This window comes from Serinus canaria, chromosome 1A (assembly GCF_022539315.1).
Source record: "Serinus canaria isolate serCan28SL12 chromosome 1A, serCan2020, whole genome shotgun sequence".
In the NCBI taxonomy this organism is placed as follows: domain Eukaryota; kingdom Metazoa; phylum Chordata; class Aves; order Passeriformes; family Fringillidae; genus Serinus; species Serinus canaria.
The window spans coordinates 58,286,761-58,300,779 of NC_066314.1; the positions used below are offsets into that span (position 1 = coordinate 58,286,761).

Here is a 14,019-nt window from a genome sequence, read left to right on the forward strand (position 1 = left end):
TGGTGATTATAAAGCAATGATTAATAGCATATAAATGAAGTCTGAAAAATAAGTTTAGATTCAACTCAGTATATTTCATGTACTTTCCTTTAATCACTGCATATTCCATTTCCAAGTGCATAAGGATAAAAGCAGGAGCAGAGTTTAACACCTTGTAAGTTTTAGGCTTGTTTCTTTAAGTCTAGAGTCATAAGGAGGCAGAGCATCATCCTAACCAGCACAAGATTTTATGTAAAAGAGAACTCAAACAAGAAGAGCAGCAAGCAACCCCCCAAACACTACCCTGAAGAAAATCTCCATGTGCCACCAGCACCCACGTTTCCTCAGCAGGGTGTGTGCCAGGTCTGGGGCACAACCATCCATGTTCTTGCTGAGCAAATTCCAGCCAACTTTTCCAGACACTCAGCAGAGTGGAACTGTTCCAAATGATGAGATTTCATGTCTAAACTGCAAAACTGTGCCTCACATGCAGTTTCCATATTCTGAAGCAAGTTACATTTTTTTCAGGTCCTAACTCTGACATTTTGTTAAAGCCTTCACCTTCTATTTAAGTTCATTTTTCCTTTTCCCTTTTTTTTTTTTCCCTTGAGGCAAAAATCTCAGGAAGGCTCACGCACATACATTATGGATCCTAAAGTTTAAAAATACCCATTTTAGCTATTCAGGTCTCAGAGTAGTTTGTAAACATCTGAATGAGAGACTTAACTTTCTCTTTTTAGGGAAAAGCTGAAGGCATAGCCTCTCTATTATCCCTGGAGGAATGCAGTCTGACACTTACTGCTTGGAAACTGCTGGCCATTCAGATTTGGCAGGATTTCAAAGGAGCTCCCTTTTACAAGTTTTCTTACAATTTTACTTTTTTGGTTTTTTTTTTAAAGAAACTGCCATTATCACTGTTGCTATATTCTAGAAGGAGGCATAAAGTTTTATAATGTGCCAGAAAATGTGTATCATGTTTCTAAGTGTATACAGAATGTCAGGCCAAGTTTGAATTTTTTATCTAGTTTGGTTCCAGGCATTCCTTGAAACAAGGTATCACATATATTGTATTCATTTTAGCATAATTCTGTGTAAAATAAAGATATTTCCATATAGCTCTGACTGTTTCACCAAATAAATTGTGCTGTTTCCATTCTCCTTTCCTAAATACCTGGCTGAAATTTCTGGTTACTCAGAGCTGATCAGTGCATTTCCTGTGGCACAGCTACAGAGAATTTTGTACCTCAGATGATGTGAGGTAAAGGGAGCACTTCAGGATGTGATAAGCTTAACCTCCTCCTCCTGTCCTTTGGCATCTCCACTCACCACAGTACAATGCACTAAAAACCCCCTCCTTTCTGGGGCAGAATAGTGCCTGTAGATGTGCCCTACTGCTCCCTCTCAGGAGAGGGGGAAGCCAGTGACCCCAGGAAGAAAGGCAGGTGAAGGACAGAACAGTGGAATTGCACTCTGGCTGCAGGGAAAGGGAGATTAGAGACCTCTCCAGGAATCCAAATGCCACCTGTCACACTCTGCTCTGGCACACTGACTCACAGGTGACAGCACACAGCAGGTCTGTGAACTGCTCCAGGCCCTGCTCACCCACTGTGCAGCCTCCTTACTCGAGCAGTGATGCTCGGAGCAGCAGGAGCTTCTCTTCCCTGAGGTACTGCTGGAGGGCATGGAGCTTCTGCCCTTCTTTTTCCATCTTCAGATGAGAACTCTCTCTCCTCTGGAACACTCTCACTTTGGCAGCCTGGTGCTGGTTTTGATGTTTGCTCTGCTCCTGGGATTCTTGTTCCAGCACTTCCTGCCGTGACTGCATTCTGCTCCTCAGCAGCTCCTAGATAAAGACATTCAAAACTGTACAGTCAGCCTTCATGCCAAATTTCATCCTCACTCTCCATCTCTGTCCAGCACTGGGGCCCTCAGTGTGGACACAGATCCACTGGAGAGCGTCCAGAGGAGGATCACAAAGATATTCAGAGGGCTGGAGCACCTCTGCTATGGAGCCAGCTGAGAGCTGGGCTTGTTCAGCCTGGAGAAGAGAAGGCTCTGGGGAGATTTTAGAGCATCTTCCATTGCCTAAAGGGGCTACAAGAGCTGGAGAGGGACTTTTTACAAGGGTGTGGAGTGATGGGACAAGGGGGAATGCCTTTAAACTGAAAAAGAGTAGGTTTAGATTAGATATTAGGAATAAATTATTTTCTGTGGAGGTGGAGAGGCACTGGCACAGGTTGCCCAGAGAAGCTGTGGATGCCCCATCCCTGGCAGGCTGGACAGGGGGTTTTGAGCAGTCTGGTCTAGTGGAAGGTGTTCCAGCCCATGGCAGGGACACAATCCAAATCATCCCACAGTACTATGATCCTCAATAGGATCATAGAAATGGATATAATCTATGGAAATTAATTTCTTCCATGCAGAAAGACTACTTTTGTGGCAGCGATAAGGAATTTTAGTTTCCACTTTTCATCTTTATACACATGCCAAAAAAAGGTTACCCTTTTTTATCTCTAAATGATACAGTTATACTGGATGTAAAACAGGTGAAATATACAAATACTCCAGATATTTCCATATATACTTCCACTGCTGGAAACATGGCAGAAGAAGAAAATAAATTCTGGAACTGCCCTTACCAGCCTTTTTTTCTCTTGTTCACAGCTCCTGTTGTTGCTTTCTGCCTGCAACTCCTCTCTCTGCAAACGCCGTGTCTTTAAGAACTGAAGCCTCTGCCTTGCCTTCCTCTCCTCCTCCTCTCGAGAGCAGGATTCCTTCCTGCTCCTCTCAGCCCTAGCAGCCTGGAGCAGTGCCATGTGCTGCAAAGCTCTCTCTTCGTGCTCCAGCTGTTTCTCCAGTCCTTGCAATGTTCTCTGACGCAATCGCTGCCTGTTTCCAAAACAAAATTTCTCAAATTTCTCATAAAGAAAGAGCAATAAAAAAGAAAGACAGTGCATAAGACACAAAGCAGATATTCTGGCAATCTGTGTTCAGTTAACATTCCAGGATTCTTTGTTAGGTTATGAGGATTAAACCCTGTGTCCAGAACAGAGGTAGCAAAAGCCCCAAACAGGCTGGTGCCTGATGTCAGCAGTTTTGATCTGAGAGCAGGACTGAAGGGAATTTGCCCTTGGAGATAACACTGTGTACTCACTCCCTCACAGCTCCAGCACCAATTTCATTCCCAGTAGGGAACCACTGCGACCCCTCTGTAGAGCCCAGCAAAAAGCACAAGGTGGGATCTGTAGGGACTGAAGGAGAGCAGCAGGGAGCAGATGTTACCAACCTTCCAACCTTTAGCACAAAAAGCAGTCAGTTCCCAGCATCACCTCTGGCTGTCCCTGCGCAGCTGGCGGCGGGTGCCATCTGCCTCTTGCTGCTGCTCTCTCTTCAGCTGCCTCTGCTCTTCTTGCCGACTTCTGTGCTCAATCTTGGCTCTGCTGAAGTCCAGCTCCTTACACCTCTTCTGAGATGCACCACTAAGGATTGATTTCTACGATAAAAAAAAGCAAACTGAACCCTTAGTCCCAGCAGTATAATTTTCTAATGCACACTGTAAGCACACAAAACCAGAACAGCCCAGTTTTAATGTCACTCCTGAGAAGCTACAAAGGCTCACAGATACTGTGGTGTTGATTCCCATCCATGAAAATACTGAGGATGATGCTGAAACCTGTAGAAAACATTAGGCTTAATCAACAAACAGGTGCCTGAAAATCCAGTCTTAAGAGTTCTCCATAGGTCAGTAGGCTGTGCTGCTCTGGTGTTGAGCCAATGCTTAAAACTCCCCAGTTTTTGGGTCAACTGGTGGATTGGATGGAAAATCCAGGTTCTGACCATAAAACATTATAAATTCCTTACTAGATTTTATTAGCAAGAGAAATACCTGCCCCCATCTGGCCAAACCCAGAACATTCTCTGCAGGTGTTCCAACTCTTCACCTTTTGTTGCCTGAGATTTCTACCCATGCTCAAGGAGTCCTTGTGTTTTCTTCAGCAGTAACTTCATTTCAATGCTGTAGTGCTGCTGATTTGTGTTTTTAAATGCACTGTGCCACGCACAGAGATGAAGGAGCACCTACAAGGCCTCTTGTACCACAGCCATAGTGAAATATTTATTTGTTTTTGTACTCCTTACAGTGCCCTTTATGAGGGAAGTGCAAGTAAACAGCACCAAACCTTTAGACATGTATTCCAGTTTACATTGCTAGAGCTGTGTGGATCTGGAACAGAGTTCCCCCAGAATAATTTCCCCTGTCAAATGCATCCTCCTTCCTCCTGTTCCCAAGTGCAGTTAGCATGTTCCTGCTATCAGCTGCTCCTCTGCAAACAGAATGTCTCCTTCCAGGGCTTTCCTGGGGACAAGTCAAATACCACAAGCTGGAAAACACTACAGGACTTTGAAATAATGTTCCTGCCAGTCTTACACAGCATTTTGACTGGTTTCTCTTAACATATTGATCTGACTTCCCAGGGGCTGTAAACAGCTTTGTTCTCCAGTGTATTGCTATTCTTAGCAAAAAAATGTACCTTGTGGGTGTGTTTAATGACACACACAAGGAGAGATCAAAGAAAGAATCAAAGGTGTTTTGTAGGTGGGAGGTGAACAAATTATGTTTTCCAGCAGGTAAAGTACCAGCCTAAGGATCAGAAGACCACCCCTGCCCTAACATGCACCCTTTGCTGTGGGCCTCAGATGACTGCCCAAACTTTCTCTTTTTTGCCTTCAGTATCTGTAAAAGAGGATTTTTTTTCCTCTTTTTGCTGTCTAGCAGAGCTGGCTGAGAAGCTTATTTAGAAGAGATTGGATCTAACATACAAAAACACTCTGTCAAAAGTGCTGAGCAAAAATACCACAAGTGCCCTGTCCTGCACAATGTGGGCTCCCAAGTGAAGTCCTAAAGTTTCTATTTATGCATAACCATTATTCTACACAGGCATCATTTCTGTTGCAGCAAAAAACCTTTGTGAAAGATCAAAGGAGAGAACATTCTCACATGACATAAACAAATCTCCTCATCCTAAGAACTAAACCTAAATACTCACTGTGATGCTTTTGTCTTTTAGAAGCTTTGGGAGATGTGTGGATCTCCCAGCCAGCAGGTGGGTGGTACTGTGGGGTCTCTGCCCAGAAAGGGCTGATCTGATGGTCAGGCTGTCTTTCTCCAGTGATTGATTCACCTGGGCAAAGAAGCTCTGGCACCTGAAAGGAACCAAAGCACTGCTTCCCATGGAAGGGCTCCTCTGAGAATGCTGGACTGGAGCTTCTGCCACTCTGGACTCAAAAAGGCCTTTCAAATAAATTAGGGCAAGGACATATAAGAATATAGGAAGCTTATAAGAGGAAAGAAAATTAAAAGAACAAAAGATCTGCTCATATGAAATATACTCAAGCAAGGATTTTATAACATTTTACTATAAGGAAGTGGGACAGTTTTTAGTCTCCACAAAAGAGGTTTCAGCTTTTCAGGAACAAGCTTGCCATTGCATTTAGGCTAGAGTTTGGCCTGGGAAACTGGGTTTTGCCTGGCGCTTCTTACAGCTAATCAGGCTAAAGGATTGTTTACATGGTATTTCACAGACTGGCATGAACTGCTCTGAGATGAGTAAAAATGATACATCTTTTGATAGGGCAATGCCTGAGCTCCACATCCTGCTGAGAGACATGAGACATTAGCATGGGCATAACCCTGCTGACAGAGCTTTTGGGTAACTGAGAACAGGAGCAGAGTTTGCTCACACCTTTCTGCTAAGGACAGGGCAGACCTGAATGGTGCTGGAACACCAGCTGGGAGGAAATGTGCACTCCTGTTTGACTTTTCATTCTCCCTCTTCCAGCAGTGTCATAAAGCAATAACAGAGAAAGCTTTAGGCTTTCAGAATCCTCTCTTAGATGTCTGCAATTGTCACAAAGCTGAGAACAGCAATAAATTGATCAAAATCCTGATCCAGCCCCTTCTGGCTGTTCAGGGAACAAAATTCCACTCAGTGACATTATAAAGCAATAATTTTCAGCACAGATAAGAGGATTGTTTTGCAGAAAAGTCCTGGTGAAATCTTGTTGCTATACACAGTCACTGTTAATGTTAAATATTAATTTTTAAAGTAAGGAAATTTTTATTTATACTGAGCTCTGTGATATAGGTTAAAAACCCCCAAAAGCTCCAACTGCAGTAGCTGAGCAGTAAAAGCCAAAAAATCTCAAGTTCCAGCTGACAATTCTTTCACTTTGAGAGAAGATTTATAAGTTCTCAAGTCATAGCACCATTAATACCAATATATAAAGATGGCATTATGGTATTTCTTTGTAAAGCACCAAGAATTATGGTGACAGATCTTATATATGATGCCATCCTGCACTGATATTATGTGCTAAGTCTTATGTTTGGGTAAAAGAGTTACAGTTCCAATACCATGATCATGTTCAAAATTAGCTTCAGTTTCAGCATCCTGCTGTCTGCTCTCTGCTTCTTTCTTGTGATCTGTCTCCATTAACCAGCTGTCTGTGTTGACAGCAGCATCAACCACAGCACGAGCCATCTCCCTCTGAGGGCCCTAGAAAGAACAAGAAATGCAACCACACTCCAGACCTGATAAGGAAAATAATAGATTTATTTAATGAGTTTACAGTATAAGATCTTAAGTTGTAAGTGAAGTTTAAGTCAGAATGAAAAAAAATCAAATTCTGGGAGAGTTCTTTACTAAAGAAACAACCCATAGGTAATTTCTGATAACTTCCTGAGTTTCCCTAAGTCTCCAAATGACCCAAAGTATGCCTGAAAGGGTCCAAACTGGTACAAAAGAGAGCAGGCCAGAGGAGCCCTGGCTGAAACACAGCCCTGCTTCTGGCATGTGCCAGAATTTGGATTCTAACCCTTGCAGAGCAATGGAGATAAGTGTGGCAGTAGCTGGTGCACATGAACCTCCTCCTTACTGATCCTCACCCAGTGCCCTGCTCACAAGCGCCAAATCAGCTGCTGAGGACTACATAAATCTCTTGTGGTCCTTGACTGGGAGAGGGGACACCTCTAACAGGGTGAAGTATGTTAAAAGAATCATGCAAGAGACTGCCTTGGTATGGAACAATCCCTACCGTAATCTTTATCCAGTATCAAGTCTTCTGACACCTCTTCCTTTTTTTGCCTTTACCTCCTTCATACAGAAGTAGAATGTAGAGGGAGTAGGCTATGCAACACTACTCATATTCTGCATCCATGGAAAAGGTTCTAGAAGCCTGCTCCAGTCAGGGACAATGACAGATTATTGACAATGACCTGACCCCAGCCAAAGGAAGGCAGTGCAAAGTCTCTTCATTCTTTAGCAGGAAGGCATAAGGAACAGGGCTTAAACCTCTAGCTTGGTACCAAGGGTAGTAAACTTGCAGTAACAAAGCAGATAATTACACAAATACCAGACCATTTATTAACAGAAGAGCCAGAGTGAACCACTTTTTACCTTCTCAGTTTCTATAACCTCATGGTCCTCTTCCAAACAGGACCTAACATCTTTGGGAACATTTTCTGTCTCTAATCTCTTCTCTTCCTTTTTCTTTTCCTCTCTGGAAACACTTTCTGAAGAAGCAATCCTCAGTTCAGACAGTTTCTGTTCTATTTTCTTGCTGAGCTTTTCTTCAATCAGGCTTGCTCTGGGGATTAAGGTGTTTTCCTGCTGCACTTTGCACTCTGCAGGCTGTGTGGGTTCCCAGGCTCCAAGGCAGCACTGGGGAAGCAAGGTACACACCCAGCTGCACTTTGCACAGGGATGAGTGGAATACAGAGCCTCTGGGCAGCAATCCAGGCCCAGGTGACCCTGTGTGTAGTGCCCTGAGGCTCTATAACCTGGTGCCACAATGTATGGGTAATCCAAGCTTGAATCTACCACCATCTGCCTGGCTGCTAAAGGCATCTGCAACTCCAGGATGATGCGTTCACTTAGGGGCAGGGGAATCCGCAGAGCTTGGGCAGAAGACACCTCCTTAGTCTGCCCATTCCAGAAATTCACAAGCACTCCCCTTTCCTTGTGTGCTGTGCATACTGGGGAAAAAAAAAGGGCAAGTAATGTATTAGCAGCATGTCAATCTGTATGATTTATCTCAGAGAGCAGGAGGTAAAAGTAATGACTTGTGTTTCAGACAATTCTGTAACAACTTCCATGATTTCATTCTTTACAGGTTTAAAATTTGACTTTCTCCTGAATTTCCTGCGAGGAGACAGCAGATATAAAAAAATCTCACTTGCCACAGGTGGGATTTTACCCTGAAATAGCTAGAAAGCAGACTAACAGATAATCAGGTGACTCTGAGGAGGACCAGGAAAGTTTTTTGATTTGTGCTGGGAGGATGCTATCCCAAACCCCTAACTGTTTAGGAAGTTTTCACCCACAGAACAAAGCAAATGCAAATTCTGTGATCTGCATTAATTCTGACCCTGAAAAGGTGGTTTAGTGCCAACAATAAAAACACAGTGAGAAGAGATCCCAAGCAGCAGGAGGTGAATTCTCCGTGCTGGAGCTCTATCTTTTCCCTGCAGTGACCATGTCCCGTGGCAAATCCAGCACTGCTAAGAAAACCAAAACACCCAAAACAGGTACCTGAAGGTGCCTCTGTGTTCTCCACAACCCTTAGCACGATGCCAGGGCCAAAACGTTTGGCTGGAGCCTCCCATGGTGCCAAGACCCTGTCCCCTGGAGCAAGAGGCTGTCGCTGGGCGTCGTCGTAGTGCACAATGTCAAAGAGGGGCGTTTCCTGCCAGCCACGCTGGACCTTGCCCTTCAGGGCACAACTTTGGTCAAACTCAACTAAAAAGCCTTCCCTGGAGCCCTGCAAGAGTAAAACATATGGTGTGCAAGGCAATTTGCAAAGTCCAGTTAACAGCAAAGCTTAAGTGCTAAGAGGGAAGTGGCAGAAATCCCAGGAAGTGGAATGTAGCTTTCCTCTTCTACCAGGGTTTCACTGTACTGTGTCCATACCACTTTAAAAGTAAATAAAAAGCTGGGGCTTAAGGGGCTGACAGGTTTTTTATTCCTTTCAGTTTGGAGGTAGATTTTAGTAAGAAAACAATCAGCAGGCTAAGGCAGAACTCTACAAGGAAAACCTCCCACAAGAAAAAGAGCAGCCAAAAGAAACTTTGTATGATGCAGTTCACCACAATCAGAAGGATAAAAAACAATCCTTCAGCAATCAGAAGGGTAACAAAGCAGTAAAAAGTCACAACTGTCATAAATTTAAATACTTTAATTGAAACCTTCAGCAGCAAGTGAGGGCAAGATCTATTGCCAGAATCTCAGCCTTCTCTGCAGATCTCTGAGTGCACTTACACAAATAATACTGTCAGCTCCTGCTCCGATGTCACTTGTGCCTATAGCTGTCCCAATCTGTTCTACCCTACACTGAAGCTCACATACATCCTCACCTATACTAGCACCAAAATTTATTTAACTAACCTGCAAAATGGACTGGATTTTAAAAGAAAACCTGCAGGGGGGATTTTCTGTCTGGCATCCAAAATCATCTTGCAATTCCCAGAAACACATGGAAAAGAATGGAAAAGAAATGAGGAAACACATAGAAACAGATGGAAAAGAATGAGGAAAGTTCTCAGTTTGGTAAAGAGGAAGTGCACCCTGGAGACAAACATTTTGGATTACTAGCTGCTGTTTAGCTAACTAACTCTGCTGCTAGGCTGGGCAAAAGCAGACAACAGGGATAAGGGACCTGTTTTGTCTGTCTCTGAATAAAAACTCATTATAACTACAGAAAGAGAATGGTCTCCAGGCTGTTCTTACTTGCAGGACTCCTCACAGCAAACAGCCAGACAGCACCAGGTAACAGATGGAAACAGGGTGTGGGGAGGCAACAGTGGCTAGGAAGTGCACTGTAACACTGGAGAGCCACCCCACAGCAAGGACTTGGGACTGGTGAGTATGGGAAGAACAGAGAAAAAAAACCCCATACATGCTCTTACAGCCACGTTCCCAACAAAGAGTTACCTTCACCTCCTGGACAATGTGGCCCAGGTAGTAATAGCCATCAGTTTGGCTCCTTGCCAACACACGAGCCCCCCTCAGGACACGAGAAGCCTCCAGGGACAAACCAATGAAATTCCTTTTGGTTGAGGGTATCAAGGGCATGCAAAAGGGTCCTGGGTTCCAGGCACAAACACAACAGCTGTAGAAAATGAAAATACAAGAGGTAAAGGAAAGCTTGGCAACAGATACTCTACAGCTCACTGCAGTGCAAACAAACTAAATCAACAAGGAACAAAACCCCCACCCTGCAATAACTGTCTTTGTTTCCCAGCTTCTTCTTTTCTGCTTTTCCAGTGACACACCTATAGATTATGAGCTTACTGTGTTAGTGGACATCTTGGCAGCAGAGAGGTACAGGAATCTTTATTAGCTGTGTGGCAGCACTGGACATGTGAGATGGATGTGGAGCTTACCTGGAAGGGGGAAGGAGGAGATGGAAGCAGAAAATGAGCATGATTTTTGAACATTTAAATTCTTAAACAGGAATATTGTCTAGAAAGTTGAAATATACTTTCAGTTTATTACTTCTCTTCATAATTCCACCATGTCTTGTGGTACTATGCTGCTTATCTGTAAATTCATCACAAATGGTTCTGTTTTTGAGAAATAAAGTTTGGAAAAAAGGAACATTTAAAAAAAAAACAAACCTTAAGAACTATATGATAAACCACCCCTTGCACCTGGTTTCTATTCAGCTGGTAGGTGTGTAGCAGGGGTGGGCAGCCAGTAGCCATGTGTGCACTGCTGCTGCTGCTGTTTACACAGCTTCCAAGCTCCCCTGGCAAGCAAAGCTGAAAGGTCAATGAAAGGACCTGAGGTGAAAGAAGAGTGAAGAAAGTGGTGGTTCAGTCAAGGGGGACAAATTTGCCTCTGCATGTCAAAGCCAGCAGTGGAGACATCCAGCCTGAGCAAGGTGGGAAACAGGAGATGCTTGAGAACAAGGAACAGGGAACTGAATGACAGGGACTGCAAGAAGGCAGAAAGAAAAAATACAAGGCAGTTGGAAGGCAAAGCTGGCAATAAAACTAGGAACTTTATATCAAAGCATTCAGCTTTTATGGAAAAACACAAACTTGCTATGGAGCACATTGCAGGGTGGCAACATGTTGCACACGGTAAGTAAAAACTGGTTGAAAAGTTTGCTGCTGTTCCCTGTAAACTGCTGCTGAAAATGGCTCAGATGAGCAGGAAAATTAAAATTCCTTAACTACAAGGCTATCCACTGCTGCTTCAGCTGAGGATATTAGGTGTTTGGGGTGTTCACAAATGGAGAAAGTATTATTGCTTATTTAAAATACCTTCAGGAGGGTTGCAGAAACTCTTCTCCAGTTCTTTGGGGAGTGTTATCCAACAAAGATTCAGGAGGAACTACAAGTGTGGGTTAATCTTACATTGGCATCATACCTTGTCAGGAGGAGTAGGGTAGTGCTGGATTCCTTGAGAGGACCCTTCTGATAGTCTGGGTACTTTCTCCATTATTTTTTGCTTGCTTCTTTTGTGATCACCTCAATGTCCCAGAAGGCATAGCGATATACATTACTGAATGCTACTGGCTCTCCACAAAAATTTGGCAGAATTCCTCCAACCCTTGCTCTGGCTTATACCGGTGAACAGATCCACCCACCGGCAGGCTGGTTTTCCATCCTCCTCAAAGTGCCGGGACTGAAACCAGGCTGCAGCTCCAGGAACACTGCTGAGCGAGCAATAAACAGGCAGGTGCACGGCTGTAACACCTGTGGGAGACGGAAAACGGGAGAGAAAAACTCAACTCTCTCAGATGCTCAGGTGGGAATTCTGTACTGGCTATTTCTATGCCGAGGCAACGCCCCTGCGTTCCCACTCCGGCAGCCGGCCCAGAGAGCGGGAAGCGGCTCCGCACCAGCTGCTTCCTCCGGGACAGCCCGGCCCTGAGGGCGAGCCCGGCCCTGAGGAGGAGCCCCGCATCTCGTGCCTCGCCGCTCCGCAACCGGACTGCTTGGGCTGGACTGCCAGGCTGCCCAGGCTTGGACAGAGGGAAGCACTGCTCCTTTCGCCCCTTCCTTAAACATCACCAGCTGGAGCCGTCTTCTCCCCCCGCCCCTCCAAAAAGCAGCGGCTTGGCTGATGAGCTCGCCCCGCTCTGCGCCCCCCGTGGGCGACGCCAACTTTTGGGAGAACTCACGGAGAGCCCGCCCTCGGTGCCGCCCCGGGGCTCCCAAGTGCTGTGGGGAGCGAGGGGGCAGTGCGTGCTGTCCCTGTGTGCTAGGACACTTCCGTGCCCCGGGCTGTCCCCGTGCCCCGGGCCACCTCCCCTTCTCGGGATACCTCCGAGCCGCGGGGTCTCTGCGTTTCCCGGGATACCTCGGTGCCGCGGGCTGTCTCCGCCCCGGAAGGCGGCGGCCGCGCCAATCGCCGGGGCTGTTGCTGGGCGGTGCGGGTGACATTGGGCACGGCCATGGTGGTGGCGGCGCTGGGCCGAGCGGCGGGCCGGCTGCTGCGGGCCGGGGCTGCCGTGCCCGGGCGGCGGCGGTGAGCGGGGCGGGCCGGGCAGCGGGACTGGCGGGTGGGCCGGGGCCGGCAGGTCCCGGAGTGAGGAGGGGCCGTGCTGTTTTGCAGCGCGGGCGGTGGGGTGCACATCCCGCCGCGGTACCGGCAGTTCCCGGAGCTGACGCGGGCGCAGGTGATCCGAAGCGAGGCGCTCAGCGGCTTCATGTGGTTCTGGATCCTCTGGCAGTTCTGGCACAACTCGGACATGGTGCTGGTGAGGCCGGCGCAGCGGCTGGGAGCGGGGGGCGCGGGCCGGGCCCCGGCCGCGCTCTGACGGGCCTCTCTCCCAGGGACACTTCCCGTATCCCGACGCTTCGGCCTGGACGGACGAGGAACTCGGCATCCCCCCGGACGATGAGGAATAGCAGCACACCGGTACGGCTCGCCTCGCCTCTCCCCGCTCGGCCCTGAGCACGGCCCCGGGCAGCGTGCCCGGCTGTGCCGCCGGCTGGTACCGCTGCAGGGACACTGCTCCCAGCACTGCCCAGGGCAAACCTGCCCAGCCTCTGCGGTACAGGAGGCAGTGTCCGCACTGCTCAGTGCCGTCACACGCGTGTCTCGGCTGCCTGAGACCAGGGAGCGCGGTTTTGGCAATATAAGGCTGCACTGTAACAACCGACTTTGTTAGGAGCGGTAGCTTACCTGGTACCGGTTCTAAAATATTTTATTCATGCTGTTGTGTAGACCCAGCATTATCTAACTTCAAAGACATGCTCTGTTTCTAGAGACATCTGTTCAGATGTCCCTTTAAACGTTTTAGGCTTTTGCTTTTTTCCAGTTCTTTACTGAGTCTATTTTAAGCTGTGTGTCACACATTACAGCTCTAAACCAAACTGCTGAAGGCAGCATTGAGGAGGTCCTTCTTCTGCTCTACATGGTGGGAAAATGATGAGTGAAAAGGTTCTCAGGTTTTTCTTCTGTTATTTTCAGGTCCTGGAACTAATTGAGGCCCCTGGAACCAAAGCCTTTGGCTCCTGGGTCCTTATGCTAATAAAACTGTAAACAAAGTATAAGCTGAACTGTGTTTTTTTTTCCTACTTTAAGTAGAATTCTTGGAAAATGACCATGACAGCTTTAAAGTTGTAGTACTTGAGTACACATGAGCTTCTGTAATTCTTGCTTGATACAGAATGTGCTTGCCCCAGGAAATAAGGGCCATAAGTGCATGGCAGGTAACAGTCTTATCAGTAAAGGCTCTGTCAAATAACCAGTGAAGAGGTGAGGGGAAATTGCCATAGAAGCACGAGAATTTACCCAGAAGAGAACCCAGACCAGTTGGTGCCAGGCTTTTCCCAGGATGAAGGAAAACTCCCCTTGGGTATATAAAAGTTGAAAATAGTAAAGGTAAAAATGCCTTAGGGCTCAGCACAGGAGCCAAGGAGGCAGTGGTCCAGCTTAAGAAGATGAAGGGAGGGAGGTTACACTGCAGGAATCCCTTGATTTTATTTTTTTTCTTCTCCCCTTCCAGAGTTATATCCTAAAGTAACTT

The 14,019-nt window shown here is 46.4% G+C and overlaps 2 protein-coding genes across 5 annotated transcripts; one reads left to right on the forward strand and one right to left on the reverse strand.

Moving 5' to 3' along the window:
• Nucleotides 1-69: 69 nt before the first annotated feature.
• On the reverse strand, nt 70-12,401 carry LOC108962640 (trichohyalin-like). 4 transcript variants are annotated; one of them, XM_030237786.2, is made up of 11 exons: nt 12,309-12,401; nt 11,409-11,737; nt 10,326-10,417; nt 9,966-10,143; nt 8,568-8,796; nt 7,434-8,011; nt 6,392-6,533; nt 5,025-5,269; nt 3,309-3,472; nt 2,619-2,868; nt 70-1,822 (listed from the first exon to the last, which is right to left on the reverse strand). In XM_030237786.2, the coding sequence occupies exons 2-11, from the start codon at nt 11,478-11,480 to the stop codon at nt 1,598-1,600; spliced, it is 2,175 nt and encodes a 724-aa protein (XP_030093646.1). In that variant the 5' UTR covers nt 11,481-11,737; nt 12,309-12,401; the 3' UTR covers nt 70-1,597. The 4 variants fall into 4 exon arrangements, with proteins under 4 accessions (XP_030093646.1, XP_030093647.1, XP_050826107.1 ...); XM_030237787.2 differs by lacking the exon at nt 12,309-12,401 and adding an exon at nt 12,166-12,300; XM_050970150.1 differs by lacking the exon at nt 10,326-10,417 and having other exon boundaries at nt 12,309-12,378.
• NDUFB2 (NADH:ubiquinone oxidoreductase subunit B2) lies at nt 12,400-13,543 on the forward strand. Its single transcript, XM_030237795.2, has 4 exons — nt 12,400-12,512; nt 12,600-12,744; nt 12,821-12,905; nt 13,461-13,543. The coding sequence occupies exons 1-3, from the start codon at nt 12,439-12,441 to the stop codon at nt 12,893-12,895; spliced, it is 294 nt and encodes a 97-aa protein (XP_030093655.1). The 5' UTR covers nt 12,400-12,438; the 3' UTR covers nt 12,896-12,905; nt 13,461-13,543.
• The last annotated feature ends 476 nt before the right edge of the window (nt 13,544-14,019 follow it).